This window comes from Anser anser (assembly GCF_964211835.1).
Source record: "Anser anser genome assembly, chromosome: 6".
NCBI classification, from domain to species: Eukaryota; Metazoa; Chordata; class Aves; order Anseriformes; family Anatidae; genus Anser; species Anser anser.
In genome coordinates, this window is record NC_139726.1 from 79,291 (window position 1) to 96,700 (window position 17,410).

General features: G+C 61.3%; 1 protein-coding gene across 50 annotated transcripts in view; it reads right to left on the reverse strand.

Moving 5' to 3' along the window:
* The window catches only part of LOC310901669 (uncharacterized protein), a 37,609-nt gene that overhangs the window by 17,491 nt on the left and 2,708 nt on the right, over positions 1–17,410 (reverse strand). For 6 of the 50 annotated variants that reach the window (XM_083841753.1, XM_083841731.1, XM_083841728.1 and 3 more), the window contains 7 exons: positions 17,159–17,309; positions 16,831–16,914; positions 15,578–15,724; positions 14,320–14,397; positions 13,939–14,019; positions 13,773–13,831; positions 12,706–13,178 (listed from right to left, as the gene is read on the reverse strand). In XM_083841753.1, the coding sequence (XP_083697879.1) occupies positions 12,843–13,178; positions 13,773–13,831; positions 13,939–14,019; positions 14,320–14,397; positions 15,578–15,724; positions 16,831–16,914; positions 17,159–17,309 (936 nt within the window). In that variant the 3' untranslated portion in view covers positions 12,706–12,842. The other 44 variants (XR_014585991.1, XM_083841746.1, XM_083841747.1 and 41 more) reach the window with 33 other exon arrangements.

Below are 17,410 nucleotides of genomic sequence, written 5' to 3' on the forward strand. Positions count from 1 at the left end.
CAGCTTTTATACGGTTCAGAATCAGGGCTGACACACAAGAGTGCACAACTGAACAAAGGACAGTCCTCTTCACCTAAAATCTCAGATGATATTCCCGAATGCTGTGTTGTACACTGATAAACCGGGCAACTTAGAAATATGTATAACGGCTAACTATTGAGTTCTGCAAAGAAAGGACACAAGACTATACACACACTTATTCATTTTAAATAAATATTGTACTTTTATTTAACTATGTTCTGAGTTGATCGATACTTCTGTTTACCTAACATGTAAACCCTAAACTCTACCGCCAAACTTCCCAGAAGTTCTATGCGAACAAATACGTCACAGATTAAAGCGCACAAGTGAAGAGTACCTGAACTCTTCCTTTACAGCTTGGGAAGGAAAGGACACTTCTTTCCATAAAGAAGATACCACAGCAAATGAAGAAGCTGTGAGGAAATGGGAGCGGTGTTTTCGTTTGTTTTTTATTTTTATTTTTTTTAAGTTGTTTGGACTATAATTTTTGTTATTTTTTTTTCCTGAGGCAGTCATTTCAACTAGAATCAACCATGAAATCCATCTGAAACAGCTGGAAGAAACTGTGGTTATGAAAAGCCAACCTCCTTCCTTCTCGGGGCCTACAATATGGACCAAAGTCCAGAAGCCACCGAAGGAAACACGTCTGGAGATAATAAAAAGAGTACGTGATTTTGTTGATGTCCTGGTGTGAAACTGTACCTACCACCTTCCTCTTTCTAGAAAAGTACCTTCAGCATCAACAGGTGACAGACTTCACGGCAGCACAGCTCACAAGACTAGACTGCTATCAGCCACACGTCTGGGAGACAGAAAAGCTAGCAAGCTCCAGGTATCTGGAAAGCAATATCCAGGACATGTAAAGTACCCATAAATCACTGAAAGACAGAATCCACTGCCGGAAGAAGCAAACGATTGTAGAATAGCGTTCGGCTTATATGCAGGGAAAGACTATGTATTTAGAATCAGGAGCGTTACTCATGACTATATACAATCCTGAGGAGCTAGCAGAAGTACCATAGCGTCCACACAGGGTGTGCCTTCCAATCCTTTTACCGGCTTGGTTGCCCTCCTCTGTACGCTTTCAGGGATCTTAACGTTCTTTTTATATTGTAGAGCCCAGAATCGCACACAATATTGAAGGAAAGGCTTCGCCAACGCTAAATACAGTGGGAGAATCACCTCTTTTGACCAGCTGGCTACGCTGTGTTTAATATATCCCAAAATGCTAGACGATAACCTGTGCTTCTGAATCCTTTAGCTATCTTCCCAGGGCCCTGAAATTTATTTTGATTGAACACAGACTTCTTGCTGCAAATTTGTTGGTACCCACGTGAAAGAGCAGGAGTAGGGAATAATCTGAAGTTTGAACTAAGCTCGTAAGCTCGCTAGCAATGTCCCTGATCCAAGCCCCAGGCTGGTAGAAAAGCTCTCGATAAAGATGGTCTGGTCTGCAGATGGGAGCCTCTGTTCCCTTCAGAAGGCAGTCACCTGTGACTATAACCTGGCACTATTTCTTCACAACGCTGGCCTTGATCTCTCGATCACTCTGCAATTCCACGAAAGGAATTGCCTCCCAATTCGTTCTTGACTGACCACAACTAGCGTTCCGGAAAGCCCTGCAAGCACTTGTTCATTATTTCTAGGATAATTCTTAAAGCTGAAGTGGGACAAGTTTTGTCCACAAAGGCCTTCGGGGAGACTTCTGAAAGGAAAACCAGGCCAAACCAAAAAACTAGGAACAGCAAGCGGCGTGTACGTCGGTTTTGCTAACAGAGTAACACTAACGTACTAGAAATTTCCACGTTCTTTGCCCTCTACCTTGAAAGTGTCACCCAATTCTGTCAGTGTTCACCATCAGCTTCTTTTTTTTTTTTAAATTTTCGCATGGACATCTGAGAAAAACATTTCGAGTCCCCGTCATCGAGGGAGAAGAGGAGAGGAAAAAAAAGGAAAAAGAGAGGGGGGTGGGGAAGAAGCACAGCCATTCCTTTCCTCAGTAATGTGAGCAAAAAGCTCAGGCGCTCGGCAACAACAGAATCATAGAATATCCTGAGTTGGAAGGGACCACCGAGGATCATCGTTAAGGATCACCGAGTCAAACAACGCGCTTTGAAAGACAAAACGCAGAAGAACCTGCACGTTATTTAATCTCAGCGATGGAGTCACGTGTATTTGTACCCGCTCATTTCTTCACCTGCCAGTTTATTGTGCTACAGATGTTACAGAACACGCAAACTACAAGGTTACTACTACTTTTCGTAACCGATGCGATCTTTGGTAGGACTAGCTGTGTAAGAGAGCCACCAAAATCCCCTTCACGCCTGGATTTCACCCGGAGGTCGCTGCGACTTACCCGGACAGCTGGGACAGACGGGCTGCTCTTTCTCCTGGGACACCTGCGACTGCAGCACGCCAGCTGCAGCTTTCCTCCCTTCAGCTGCCGCGCCACCTTCGCTCGGCGACAAACCCCGCGGGGGTCCCAGCGGCGGGGAGCTGCTTCTGCCCTGGTGAGCCGCAGGGAAAGGAGAGAGCCGGCCGTCAGCACGCGGGGGGAGGAAAACCTCCGAGGCGCAGCCCGACGATCGAGCGCAGCGAGGACCCGCGCCCGGCCGCCGCAGCCCCCCACCCCTCCCGGCCCGACGCTCCGGGGAAGCGCCCCCGAAGGCTCTCGCTCGCCTCACCGCCTGCAGCCGCGCTCGCAGCCAGCGGCAACCTGCGCCTCCCGGCGCGCACGGCCCGGCCCCAGCCCCAGCTCGGGGAAAGACCGGCCGCGCACCACAGAACTACAGCTCCCAGCATGCCGCGGGACGGAGCAGTCCATCCGACGCAGAGGGGAGTCGGCCAAGCGCACACAACCCCCGCCCCCGCCGCACTCTCTGAGCCCGCCCGCCCGCCCGCCCCCCCCCCCCGCGCCGCTTCGCCCCCCTCTCCCCCAGCCCTCCGAAGCCCCGCGCAGTGCAGACCCCGCCGCACGCCCGGTCCGCTCCGCTCCGGCGCGGCGCCGCCCCCGCCCCGCACAAGGGCCGTTTCCGCAGAAGCTGCCGACCGCGTGGCGCCCCAACCGCCCGCCGCCTCGTCCCCTCCCGGCCCGGCCCGGCCCGGGGCGGCACCGACCACCAACCTCGTTGCGGCACCGCGCCTCGGCGGCCCGGCCCGAGCTGAGCCCAGCGCGGCCCGGCCCGACAGCTTCCGCCCATAGTGCCGGCAAGCCCTGCACGGCACCTCCGCCCTGCGTTCCTCCGAGCCAATCACGGAGCGCTTCCGCCCTGAGTTAAGGCTAGCCGTGACGCCACTTCCGCCCTCACGGTCCAGCCAATCACGGCGCCGCTTCCCTGTGGGAAGGCGACCCTGAGGCTGCCCGTGATGCCTTTTTTTTATTTTTTTATTTTATTTTTTTTTTAAAGAAGGGCGGGGTGTTCTTGGTCCTCCCTCGTCAAGTATATCTGCGAGAAACATCTCAAATAATTTTCTTGACAAACGATCTTCTCTGAGGCTATTTTATTCGCGGTTGCAGTGGCGGGCGTCCTGCCGATCAGGAGCGCATTGCAGTAAGCACAGCATCAACTTTTATTCCCTATTCCCCGACGCCTGATCCCCTCCCCTGTGTCCTCATTGGCCGAGTACTGCAGGTTCACAAGCTGCTCGACGCTCCTCTGTCCCATGTATGTACAATTTTACTTCTTTTTCAACCCTTTAATTGCTCCCTTCTTACTTCCTTTTTTTTTTCCCCTTTCTTATGTTTCAGGAACCTGTGATCTTTGTTTTACTGTTCCCATGCTGCTCAGCCTGTTTTTCCTCAAGCTTCTGCCTTATTTCGGAACAGTGAGGCCGCCTACTGTCCGCTTACCCACGTAGCGTTTCTCCTCATTATGACTGCACAACTACCTCGGAATACAGAAAATTAGTTCTCTACTGCAAAAACACAACTTAGTTTCTCACAGTTCCCTCCTCTTCTTTCCTTACTCCTACTGTTGTTTTTGCACCTCTTCACGTACCGCGCTCTTGAGTTTCTCCAACGTTAAGGCGCAATAGTCTTCTTCGGATGTCACGGGGGATGGTAGGCGTACAATGCCATTATTTTTACAATACCAACAAATAGTTGTTTGAGCCAATTCTGTTCAGGTAACCACGAAGTTAGTTTCTCCCAAATGTTTCTAAATGCCCAGGAACTGTCATCTTGAGCTACTCTATGTAGGATCTTTCCCCCCCACGCCCCCCCAGTATACTTTTTTTTCCCCCCAAATATCAGTCAAATTCGTCCCGTTTGATCTACATCTATACAGCAACTAGCATTAATTACAGTGCACGCTCCTCCTTATGAGGTTATTAATGAATCGAATACTATTCGATTCTACAGTCCTATTTTTGCAAACTTATCAAACTTATTTTCTAGTTCTTCAGTTATAGCGGAGATATTTACAATCGCTTTTTCTAATTCACCCACCCCTAACCAAGGTAAAAACCACCTTGCAAAGCTGTGAAATACTAGAGAATTTTACTAGAGAATTGTCTGGAGTCCGCTTAATCCTGCGTGTGGTCTCAAGGGGCCTTTGGCTTTGTGGGTCTTCAATAATAGTTACGTTTGGAATTATTGCCTCCAGGGTGCAAGCTCCCTTCCATCCCAGGGGCAACACCTTCCTGGCTTTATTGCCACGTAGCCAGTACCACCTCTCGCCATTTGGGACAGGCCATCCAGTTGCAGGATTCTCACGTTGCATCTGGCGTGCGCTATGTATATTAGCGTTCCTGTGGCTACCATATTTGGTGCAGCGTGGGTTATTCCCTGCGTGGATAGTTCCACACCCAGGGTCAGTACTATCGCCCCCTGAGTTTCTATCAATGTTGTTTAAAAGGCACCTTCGATAACGCGGTATATTGTATATGATATTTCTCATATGATTTCTGTGTTGTGCATTATTATTATTCCAGCCAGGATCAGCAAGGATCCTACTAGTTGTTACCTCACAAAGAAGGATGTACCTATCTCTACTTGGAAACGCATCAGTCCGTAGACTCTGACCCACCTAAAGACCTCTGCAACTGACTGAAGCAAAAACAAAGCACTTACCCCAAACTGCAGCCCAGGCAGAATGAGCTCTCTGATGGGATGCCTGTGACTCAGTTACCATTAGGCCCTGCCTGGAACCCAAAGCCAATCACCTGGGAAAGGGGAGGGGCAAAGCACAAGAAAGTAGAAAGCAGAAAGAGAGCAGGAGAAGCAGCAGCTGTTTTTCTTTTCCTTTATTTTTTTCTAGCTTATCTGAACAGCATGCAGAGTGCAGACCGGAAAACTGGCGTCTCTCTAGAAGCAACAATACCAATGCTTTTGCTTCAGCTTTGAATATTGAAATGACAATATGAGAAAGCAAGTTACTGAAGCTAACTGGAATTAGCTCAACTTTTCTTCTGCACAGGAAGAAAAATTTAGCAGCATAACATATTACACCCCAAAACCAAAATCAATGTAGTAACATCGCTCGCAGGAAAAAATGTAGTAAATGATGTAGTAACATCACTCGCGGCCCCGGGGCGCCTGCAGTACCCACTTTTGGCCACCAGGCGGCGGCAGAGGGCGCCAGGGGGCGCCACCGCGCATGCGCGGCCCCGGGGCGCCTGCAGTACCCACTTTTGGCCAACAGGCGGCGGCAGAGGGCGCCAGGGGGCGCCACCGCGCATGCGCGGCCCCGGGGCGCCTGCAGTACCCACTTTTGGCCACCAGGCGGCGGCAGAGGGCGCCAGGGGGCGCCACCGCGCATGCGCGGCCCCGGGGCGCCTGCAGTACCCACTTTTGGCCACCAGGCGGCGGCAGAGGGCGCCAGGGGGCGCCACCGCGCATGCGCGGCCCCGCGGCGCCTGCAGTACCCACTTTTGGCCACCAGGCGGCGGCAGGGGGCGCCAGGGGGCGCCACCGCGCATGCGCGGCCCCGGGGCGCCTGCAGTACCCACTTTTGGCCACCGGGCGGCGGCAGAGGGCGCCAGGGGGCGCCACCGCGCATGCGCGGCCCCGGGGCGCCTGCAGTACCCACTTTTGGCCACCAGCCGGCGGCAGAGGGCGCCAGGGGGCGCCACCGCGCATGCGCGGCCCCGGGGCGCCTGCAGTACCCACTTTTGGCCACCAGGCGGCGGCAGAGGGCGCCAGGGGGCGCCACCGCGCATGCGCGGCCCCGGGGCGCCTGCAGTACCCACTTTTGGCCACCAGGAGGCGGCAGAGGGCGCCGGGGGCGACACCGCGCATGCGCGGACCCGGGGGCGCCTGCAGTACCCACTTTTGGCCACCAGGCGGCGGCAGAGGGCGCCGGGGGGCGCCACCGCGCATGCGCGGCCCCGGGGGCGCCTGCAGTACCCACTTTTGGCCAGCAGGCGGCGGCAGAGGGCGCCGGGGGGCGCCACCGCGCATGCGCGGCCCCGGGGCGCCTGCAGTACCCACTTTTGGCCACCGGGCGGCGGCAGAGGGCGCCGGGGGGCGCCACCGCGCATGCGCGGCCCCGGGGGCGCCTGCAGTACCCACTTTTGGCCAGCAGGCGGCGGCAGAGGGCGCCGGGGGGCGCCACCGCGCATGCGCGGCCCCGGGGCCGCCTGCAGTACCCACTTTTGGCCAGCAGGCGGCGGCAGAGGGCGCCGGGGGGCGACACCGCGCATGCGCGGCCCCGGGGGCGCCTGCAGTACCCACTTTTGGCCACCGGGCGGCGGCAGAGGGCGCCGGGGGGCGCCACCGCACATGCGCGGCCCCGGGGGCGCCAGCAGTACCCACTTTTGGCCACCGGGGGGCGGCAGAGGGCGCCGGGGGGCGCCACCGCGCATGCGCGGCCCCGGGGGCGCCTGCAGTACCCACTTTTGGCGAGCAGGCGGCGGCAGAGGGCGCCGGGGGGCGCCACCGCGCATGCGCGGCCCCGGGGGCGCCTGCAGTACCCACTTTTGGCCACCGGGCGGCGGCAGAGGGCGCCGGGGGGCGCCACCGCGCATGCGCGGCCCCGGGGCCGCCTGCAGTACCCACTTTTGGCCACCAGGCGGCGGCAGAGGGTGCCACAGCGTATGCGGTGCCCCGAGGCGCCTGCAGTACCCACTTTTGGCCAGCAGGCGGCGGCAGAGGGCGCCGGGGGGCGCCACCGCGCATGCGCGGCCCCGGGGGCGCCTGCAGTACCCACTTTTGGCCAGCAGGCGGCGGCAGAGGGCGCCGGGGGGGCGACACCGCGCATGCGCGGCCCCGGGGGCCGCCTGCAGTACCCACTTTTGGCCAGCAGGCGGCGGCAGAGGGCGCCGGGGGCGCCACCGCGCATGCGCGGCCCCGGGGCCGCCTGCAGTACCCACTTTTGGCCAGCAGGCGGCGGCAGAGGGCGCCGGGGGGCGACACCGCGCATGCGCGGCCCCGGGGCCGCCTGCAGTACCCACTTTTGGCCACCGGGCGGCGGCAGAGGGCGCCGGGGGGCGCCACCGCACATGCGCGGCCCCGGGGGCGCCTGCAGTACCCACTTTTGGCCACCGGGCGGCGGCAGAGGGCGCCGGGGGGCGCCACCGCGCATGCGCGTCCCCGGGGCGCCTGCAGTACCCACTTTTGGCCACCGGGCGGCGGCAGAGGTCACCGGGGGGCGCCACCGCGCATGCGCGGCCCCGGGGCCGCCTGCAGTACCCACTTTTGGCCAGCAGGCGGCGGCAGAGGGCGCCGGGGGCGCCACCGCGCATGCGCGGCCCCGGGGCCGCCTGCAGTACCCACTTTTGGCCAGCAGGCGGCGGCAGAGGGCGCCGGGGGGCGCCACCGCGCATGCGCGGCCCCGGGGCCGCCTGCAGTACCCACTTTTGGCCAGCAGGCGGCGGCAGAGGGCGCCGGGGGGCGCCACCGCGCATGCGCGGCCCCGGGGCCGCCTGCAGTACCCACTTTTGGCCAGCAGGCGGCGGCAGAGGGCGCCGGGGGCGACACCGCGCATGCGCGGACCCGGGGGCGCCTGCAGTACCCACTTTTGGCCAGCAGGCGGCGGCAGAGGGCGCCGGGGGGCGCCACCGCGCATGCGCGGCCCCGGGGGCGCCTGCAGTACCCACTTTTGGCCAGCAGGCGGCGGCAGAGGGCGCCGGGGGGCGCCACCGCGCATGCGCGGCCCCGGGGGCGCCTGCAGTACCCACTTTTGGCCACCGGGCGGCGGCAGAGGGCGCCGGGGGGCGCCACCGCGCATGCGCGGCCCCGGGGGCGCCTGCAGTACCCGCTTTTGGCCAGCAGGCGGCGGCAGAGGGCGCCGGGGGGCGCCACCGCGCATGCGTGGCCCCGCCGCCTGCAGTACCCACTTTTGGCCACCAGGCGGCGGCAGAGGGCGCCGGGGGGCGCCACCGCGCATGCGCGACCCCGGGGGCGCCTGCAGTACCCACTTTTGGCCAGCAGGCGGCGGCAGAGGGCGGCGGGGGGCGCCACCGCGCATGCGCGGCCCCGGGGGCGCCTGCAGTACCCACTTTTGGCCACCGGGCGGCGGCAGAGGGCGCCGGGGGGCGCCACCGCGCATGCGCGACCCCGGGGGCGCCTGCAGTACCCACTTTTGGCCAGCAGGCGGCGGCAGAGGGCGCCGGGGGGCGCCACCGCGCATGCGCGGCCCCGGGGCCGCCTGCAGTACCCACTTTTGGCCAGCAGGCGGCGGCAGAGGGCGCCGGGGGGCGCCACCGCGCATGCGCGGCCCCGGGGCCGCCTGCAGTACCCACTTTTGGCCACCGGGCGGCGGCAGAGGGCGCCGGGGGGCGCCACCGCGCATGCGCGGCCCCGGGGCCGCCTGCAGTACCCACTTTTGGCCAGCAGGCGGCGGCAGAGGGCGCCGGGGGGCGCCACCGCGCATGCGTGGCCCCGCCGCCTGCAGTACCCACTTTTGGCCACCAGGCGGCGGCAGAGGGTGCCACAGCGTATGCGGTGCCCCGAGGCGCCTGCAGTACCCACTTTTGGCCAGCAGGCGGCGGCAGAGGGCGCCGGGGGGCGCCACCGCGCATGCGCGGCCCCGGGGGCGCCTGCAGTACCCACTTTTGGCCAGCAGGCGGCGGCAGAGGGCGCCGGGGGGGCGACACCGCGCATGCGCGGCCCCGGGGGCCGCCTGCAGTACCCACTTTTGGCCAGCAGGCGGCGGCAGAGGGCGCCGGGGGCGCCACCGCGCATGCGCGGCCCCGGGGCCGCCTGCAGTACCCACTTTTGGCCAGCAGGCGGCGGCAGAGGGCGCCGGGGGGCGACACCGCGCATGCGCGGCCCCGGGGCCGCCTGCAGTACCCACTTTTGGCCACCGGGCGGCGGCAGAGGGCGCCGGGGGGCGCCACCGCACATGCGCGGCCCCGGGGCCGCCTGCAGTACCCACTTTTGGCCACCGGGCGGCGGCAGAGGGCGCCGGGGGGCGCCACCGCGCATGCGCGTCCCCGGGGCGCCTGCAGTACCCACTTTTGGCCACCGGGCGGCGGCAGAGGTCACCGGGGTCGCCACCGCGCATGCGCGGCCCCGGGGCCGCCTGCAGTACCCACTTTTGGCCAGCAGGCGGCGGCAGAGGGCGCCGGGGGGCGCCACCGCGCATGCGCGGCCCCGGGGCCGCCTGCAGTACCCACTTTTGGCCACCTGGCGGCGGCAGAGGGCGCCGGGGGGCGCCACCGCGCATGCGCGGCCCCGGGGCCGCCTGCAGTACCCACTTTTGGCCAGCAGGCGGCGGCAGAGGGCGCCGGGGGGCGCCACCGCGCATGCGCGGCCCCGGGGCCGCCTGCAGTACCCACTTTTGGCCAGCAGGCGGCGGCAGAGGGCGCCGGGGGGCGCCACCGCGCATGCGCGGCCCCGGGGCCGCCTGCAGTACCCACTTTTGGCCAGCAGGCGGCGGCAGAGGGCGCCGGGGGGCGACACCGCGCATGCGCGGCCCCGCCGCCTGCAGTACCCACTTTTGGCCACCAGGCGGCGGCAGAGGGCGCCGGGGGCGCCACCGCGCATGCGCGGCCCCGGGGGCGCCTGCAGTACCCACTTTTGGCCAGCAGGCGGCAGCAGAGGGCGCCGGGGGGCGACACCGCGCATGCGCGGCCCCGGGGCCGCCTGCAGTACCCACTTTTGGCCAGCAGGCGGCGGCAGAGGGCGCCGGGGGGCGCCACCGCGCATGCGCGGCCCCGGGGGCGCCTGCAGTACCCACTTTTGGCCAGCAGGCGGCGGCAGAGGGCGCCGGGGGGCGCCACCGCGCATGCGCGGCCCCGGGGCCGCCTGCAGTACCCACTTTTGGCCACCGGGCGGCGGCAGAGGGCGCCGGGGGGCGCCACCGCACATGCGCGGCCCCGGGGGCGCCTGCAGTACCCACTTTTGGCCACCGGGCGGCGGCAGAGGGCGCCGGGGGGCGCCACCGCGCATGCGCGGCCCCGGGGGCGCCTGCAGTACCCGCTTTTGGCCAGCAGGCGGCGGCAGAGGGCGCCGGGGGGCGCCACCGCGCATGCGTGGCCCCGCCGCCTGCAGTACCCACTTTTGGCCACCAGGCGGCGGCAGAGGGCGCCGGGGGGCGCCACCGCGCATGCGCGACCCCGGGGGCGCCTGCAGTACCCACTTTTGGCCAGCAGGCGGCGGCAGAGGGCGGCGGGGGGCGCCACCGCGCATGCGCGGCCCCGGGGGCGCCTGCAGTACCCACTTTTGGCCACCGGGCGGCGGCAGAGGGCGCCGGGGGGCGCCACCGCGCATGCGCAGCCCCGGGGGCGCCTGCAGTACCCACTTTTGGCCACCGGGCGGCGGCAGAGGGCGCCGGGGGGCGCCACCGCGCAAGCGTGGCCCCGCCGCCTGCAGTACCCACTTTTGGCCACCAGGCGGCAGCAGAGGGTGCCACAGCGTATGCGCGGCCCCGGGGCGCCTGCAGTACCCACTTTTGGCCACCAGGCGGCGGCAGAGGGCGCCGGGGGGCGCCACCGCGCATGCGCGGCCCCGGGGGCGCCTGCAGTACCCGCTTTTGGCCAGCAGGCGGCGGCAGAGGGCGCCGGGGGGCGCCACCGCGCATGCGTGGCCCCGCCGCCTGCAGTACCCACTTTTGGCCACCCGGCGGCGGCAGAGGGCGCCGGGGGGCGCCAACGCGCATGCGCGGCCCCGGGGGCGCCTGCAGTACCCACTTTTGGCCAGCAGGCGGCGGCAGAGGGCGCCGGGGGGCGCCACCGCGCATGCGCGGCCCCGGGGGCGCCTGCAGTACCCACTTTTGGCCACCGGGCGGCGGCAGAGGGCGCCGGGGGGCGCCACCGCGCATGCGCAGCCCCGGGGGCGCCTGCAGTACCCACTTTTGGCCACCGGGCGGCGGCAGAGGGCGCCGGGGGGCGCCACCGCGCAAGCGTGGCCCCGCCGCCTGCAGTACCCACTTTTGGCCACCAGGCGGCAGCAGAGGGTGCCACAGCGTATGCGCGGCCCCGGGGCGCCTGCAGTACCCACTTTTGGCCACCAGGCGGCGGCAGAGGGCGCCGGGGGGCGCCACCGCGCATGCGCGTCCCCGGGGCCGCCTGCAGTACCCACTTTTGGCCACCGGGCGGCGGCAGAGGGCGCCACAGCGTATGCAGTGCCCCGAGGCGCCTGCAGTACCCACTTTTGGCCAGCAGGCTGCGGCAGAGGGCGCCGGGGGGCGCCACCGCGCATGCGCGGCCCCGGGGGCGCCTGCAGTACCCACTTTTGGCCAGCAGGCGGCGGCAGAGGGCGCCGGGGGGCGCCACCGCGCATGCGCGGCCCCGGGGCCGCCTGCAGTACCCACTTTTGGCCACCAGGCGGCGGCAGAGGGCGCCGGGGGGCGCCACCGCGCATGCGCGGCCCCGGTTGCGCCTGCAGTGCCCACTTTTGGCCAGCAGGCGGCGGCAGAGGGCGCCACAGCGTATGCGCGGTCCCGAGACGCCTGCAGTTCCCACTTTTTGCCACCTGGTGGCGCAGAGGGCGCCACAGCATATGCGCAGCCCCGAGGCGCCTGCAGTACCCTCTTTTCGCCAGCAGGCGGCGGCAGAGGGCGCCACAGCGTATGCGGTGTCCCGAGGCGCCTGCAGTACCCACTTTTCGCCACCTGGTGGCGCAGAGGGTGCCACAGCGTATGCGCGGCCCCGCGGCGGCTGCAGTACCCACTTTTCGCCACCAGGCGGCGGTAGGGGGCGCCACAGCGTATGCACTGACCCAAGGCGCCTGCAGTACCGGATTTTCACCAGCAGGTGGCGGAAGGGGGCATTCAAAAGCGCCACCGCGCATGCGTGGCCCCGCCGCCTGCAGTACCCGCTTCTCTGCGGCAGGATGCGTCCTGAGGGCAGCAGGGACGGCTTCCCAGACTATTTTCTCAGAGAAAGCACAAACGAAAACAGCAGAAATTTGCACCCCACGCCGCCTCAGGGAGGAAGTGTCTGCCTTGAGCAACGTGCCGCTCACGGCTGGGAAGCTGAGCGGCAGCAAGCTGAAACAGTACATTTTTTATCGGGACAAAAAAGGCAGGGAGATAATAACAACGAACCCAACATGGGCAAGGGGATGCTCTGAGCCCAACGACCACAACTCCCGGCTTGCTGGGGGAATGGTGCTCCTGGCGGCTTGACACTGCAGACACCATGGAGCCAGCCCCAGGCTTCCCCACCTGCAGCCCAGCACCCGCAGACCTGTGCCTGCCACCCCATGCCACCCCCACCTGGGCTTTCCTTGCCCCAGCCGCCAATCCCCCGGGACCTGGCCTCCACAACGCCATCCCCTGCCCTGGGGGTCCTGCCGGGAACCCCCAGCCCCCTCCCCACTTGCGCCTCTGCAAGCAGCCCCCGCCACACAGGGCAGTCCCCCCAGCCCGGGGAGCAAAGACAGCAGCAAGCTGCCCCCCCAAACGGCAGGGCTGGCCCCGCATTCCGAGGGGTCATCAGCATCCAGCGGCCGGTGGACACGGGGCCACCCCCCCCCTCCACACCCTCCCCGCTACGGAACCTGCACCCACACACAGACGGCGACAGCCACTTCCCCCGATGGCAACCACCAAAGGGGGCACGGGCCGGAAAGCAAACTTTATTAAACTGCTGTGCAGGACTCCCAGGAGGGGGGCTGCGGTGGGGCTCCCTGCCCGGTCGTTCTCCCCTTCCCCTGGCAGGCAAGGCAAAGAGCGGCGTCCGTCTGTCCGTCCGTCCCTCCCTGCGTGGGGAGCGGATGCTGGAAGGGGGCTTCTCACTGTCACTGCTTTGGGCAGTTGCGGAGTAATTGCCTTAAGTAACAAGGCAAATTAAACTCATATTCACCTTTTAAAGAAAGCGTACAGCATCGAAGAAGCTTTCAGGGTGGAGGGCAGCTGCGCTACCTAAGCGTTCCCTAGGCCTCCAACTTTACGTGCTATCGCACTAGGGGAACTTGGCGTGCTGACTCTAAGGAAGGGGACGGAGCGTAAAGCGGAGTGGAAACACCACGGATAGGCTCTGCGACCAGATGGGGACCAGATGCTCTTGTGCACACTGAGACCGATAAGCTGCACGTTTGCTACCCTGAGCCAACGACCTGTCATGTTTTTAACAAAACACTGCACTCTAGGGAACTTTTGCTCATTCTAGTATCATCATAATACCAAAACACACCTCCATCCCAAAAGCTCCGTGTCTCCAAGGTGCGACCACCCCTCACTGAGGGCATGCTCTGAGTTTCTCAGACCCCTCTACCTTTAAACGAAAGCAAGAAAACTTTACACCAAACATAACCAAGGTATGCCTGACTAGAGTCACTCAAGCCCCACCTAAAGGAGAGAAAATAGATGTAAACTGTCTTAAGTGAAAGGGGGTGTTAGGGAAGATACCATCACCAAGGATACCTTTCTGACTTCCAGGATCAGTCGACGGGCTGAGCCTCTCTTCCCCCCGCACTGGGATGCTGTGGGGTAATATTTGAACGCTTGGTTGTACCAGGTGTCTCCCTGGAAACTTAGGAATCTCTAGAGCCTTTGTGCCTTTTAATGCATTAACAGCCAGGACGAGTACCTGTGTATTTCATGCGTGCTCGCTTGCTTTCGCGGACAGTGAATTTATCGCCGGCGATCCAAAGAACCTGTGTCCTTGTTGCTGTAATAAACTGCCCTTCGTTGCATTGTTCCTAGCCGTGACAGTTCTCATTGAACGCGACTAGAGCGAGGGCGTGCTACGTTATTGGTGAATCCGTGACCGTGATAGTTCAGTAACCTGAATCCGACCAGACCCGTAACAGTTAGTCAGCTACGCCCCTTAGTGTGACAGTATTTCATAGAGAAAAACATTAAGCCTAAGATTTCCCATGCCTAAGGCCCTGGGGGTCAGGCAGAGAAGGAACCCGAGACTCTTAGCCATGCGACTCCTGAGAATTGCAGCTTACAGTTAGTCACTCACCGTCTTCCGGTCTCACAGGATGAGGCAGAGGTATAATCAATTCCTTCTCCATCTCTCTGGAAAGAGCTTTTCTCCTATCTATGACAAAGGAAAAAAAAAAAAAGTTGTGATCATGGGAGTCAGTACACAAAGCCACACGCTGTGAATTCACTACTACAGTTAAGATCATTTTTAGTCAAAAAACACCTTGGCAGCAATGTTACCACTGCAAACATAGCGTGGCAAGAAAAATTCCACTCAAGGTAAAGTAAAGGGCAAGCTAAAAGGACGAATGACGTGACCAAAGGCAACTGCAACAACCATCTACCAGATGGTTCCACAGCCCTCGTCCACAGCCCTCAGATTTCACGGTCGTCTTTCCTGACGAATGAATCCTGGAAGAACAGAAAAGATACACAAGGTGTCCTTTGTGGAGCCTTTGGGGAGACTACTGAAAGGAAAACCAAACCAAAAAACTAGGAACAGCAAGCGGCATGTACGTTGGTTCTGTTAACAGAGTAACGCTAACGTACTAGAAATTTCCACGTTCTTTGCCCTCTACCTTGAAAAAGTCACCCAATTCTGTCAGTGTTCACCATCGCCTTTTTTTTTTTTTTTTTTTTTTAATTTTCACGTGGACATCTGAGGAAAACATTTCGAGTCCCTGTCATCAAGGGAGAGGAAGAGAAAAAAAAAAAAAGAGAGGGATGAGGGGGGAAGAAGCGCAGTCATTCCTTGCCTCGGTAACGCGAGCAAAAAGCTCAGGCGCTCAGCAACAATGTGCTTTGAAAGACAAAACACAGAAGAAACTGCATGTTATTTTATCTCAGCTGTAGAGTCACGTGTATTTGTACCTGCTCATTTATTCATCTGCCAGTTTATTTTGCTACAGACGCTACAGAACATAGAGACTGCGAGGTTACTACAACCTTTTGTAACCGATCCGATCTTTGGTAGGAATAGCTATCTAAAAGAGCCAACAAAATCCCCTTTGTCGACAGCCATCTGAACTTTTATCGTCTAACAATAGTCCTACAAACATCCCCCGGGATGCTCAACTTCAGAAACTTTCCGTTCAACCTGAGGCAGAACAAGCCCTTACCCTAGACACCTTCACCTGGCTCTCCACTGCTAGCAGGGTAGCACTCCGATACTGCCCAGTACACGCTGCAGCCTACTCGCTTACACGTATTTACTGCGGCCTGGTTCGATACGCTCACAGAGAGACCCATGAAAAATCCACCCTTTCTTTCAGAAAAGTAAATAAAGACATACATACATATGACACAGTAAGGAAGAAAAGCTGAACACACGGGATGCCGTCCTTTACCGAGGGGCAGATCCAACATCAGCACAGGGAGCCTTGGGGCACGTGAGCGATCATCTACACCGGCCATCGGAACAAGCCAAACGCATGCACACGAGCCTCGATTTAAAAAAAAAAACAAAAACAAACAAAAATCAAGTTCCTTTATAACTTATGGAAGTAACAACCTACAGCTTAGATGCAGTTGGATTGCATCAGCTTAGGGACTGCCTCCTTCAAAATGCGCGGGGGGGTGGGAAAACCAGTCTCGAAAACCTGTTGCCTAACAGGAGACTGTTGCCAGCTCCTCCATAGGTTACGTTCCTCCAAGCATCGTCCTGTTCCTGGATTTTACCAGCCACGACGGGATGGTCCCACTAGCATGAGTCGGGGACGCTTCGCACAGGGTTTATTTGACGCTGAAGTAAGTCTTCTGCGGGTATAAGTAACGCAGCACGAGATGGAAAGTAAGCTAAGGTACCGTCTGCGGCACAATGCTTGTGCGATATTGGACCTGAGGGGACCAGTCAAAGCCTGCAATAATCGCTGAACGGGTGGGTAAGTAGGGAGCCCTACGGGAAACAGAGCTCATGTTCTGCGAAGCTCTTTTCCCGTCAAGAAGAGGACCTTTTCTATTCAGCGTCTTTACTGAACTTTAGGCTACTTCCTATTCGCTTTGGCAAGTTAGCCTCCATAGAAGCCAAGAGATTTTAAACTGCCAAGCACCATTGATAGCTCCTGTTCTCTGACGACAGGCAATTTCAATCGGGGCGCTAGTTAATAGGAACGTCTGGCTCTGTTTCACGCAAATCAAGTACCTAAACCACAGACAGGAGTCTGCAGAAAGAATGCTTTAAAAGGTGAATTTAAAGAGAGGGATGATACTCACTTTTCCAACATTTCTGCAATGACTGTGGCAAAAAAGGCTGCACCAGGGACGTCTCTATCATTCCCTCTAGGATTTAGCAACTCCATACAGTTATGGGTCAAACACCACAGCTTCAACGCAAGGCAGACCTCGAAGGTCACATTTCTGTCTGCGTATCGAGTTCTGCTGGAAAGCCCCCAGCCGCTCAATTCCCAAGCAACTTTGCCACGGCCAGCACTTACCTGGAGTTTTGCTTTCTCTCGCTGCTCAGTACGGGCCCAAGGCTTCTTTTGTTGCACACAGTTCAAGCAAAACTCTCGGGACATAACCAATAGACAGACAGACAGGCAGAAATTACCTCTCACGTCTGTCTTGACCGACCACAACCAGCGTTCTGGAAAGCCCCGCAAGCACCGGTTTATTTCTACGACAACTCTGAAAGCTGAGGCGGGACAAAGGTTAGCCTCTCGTACCACAGACTGAGCAACAAAGAGACAGAGGTCGACAGGCCAATTCGTTCTAGGTCTAAGAAGCTACTACAGCTTGGCAGGCACTACGCGGCTTTCCTTTGCGCTTCCCCGCGCCGAGTGGTTCGTGCTTCTGCAAATTCGATTCAGCCTTTGAGCCTGGGCTGCAGGAAGTTTACGAGCACGCCTCGGTTTCACCCGGAGGTCGCTGCGACTTACCCGGACAGCTGGGACAGACGGGCTGCTCTTTCTCCTGGGAAACCTGCGACTGCAGCACGCCAGCTGCAGCTTTCCTCCCTTCAGCTGCTGCGCCACCTTCGCTCGGCGACAAACCCCGCAGGGGTCCCAGCGGCGGGGAGCTGCTTCTGCCCTGGTGAGCCGCAGGGAAAGGAGAGAGCCGGCCGTCAGCACGCGGGGGGAGAAAAATCTCTGAGGCGCAGCCCGACGATCGAGCGCAGCGAGGACCCGCGC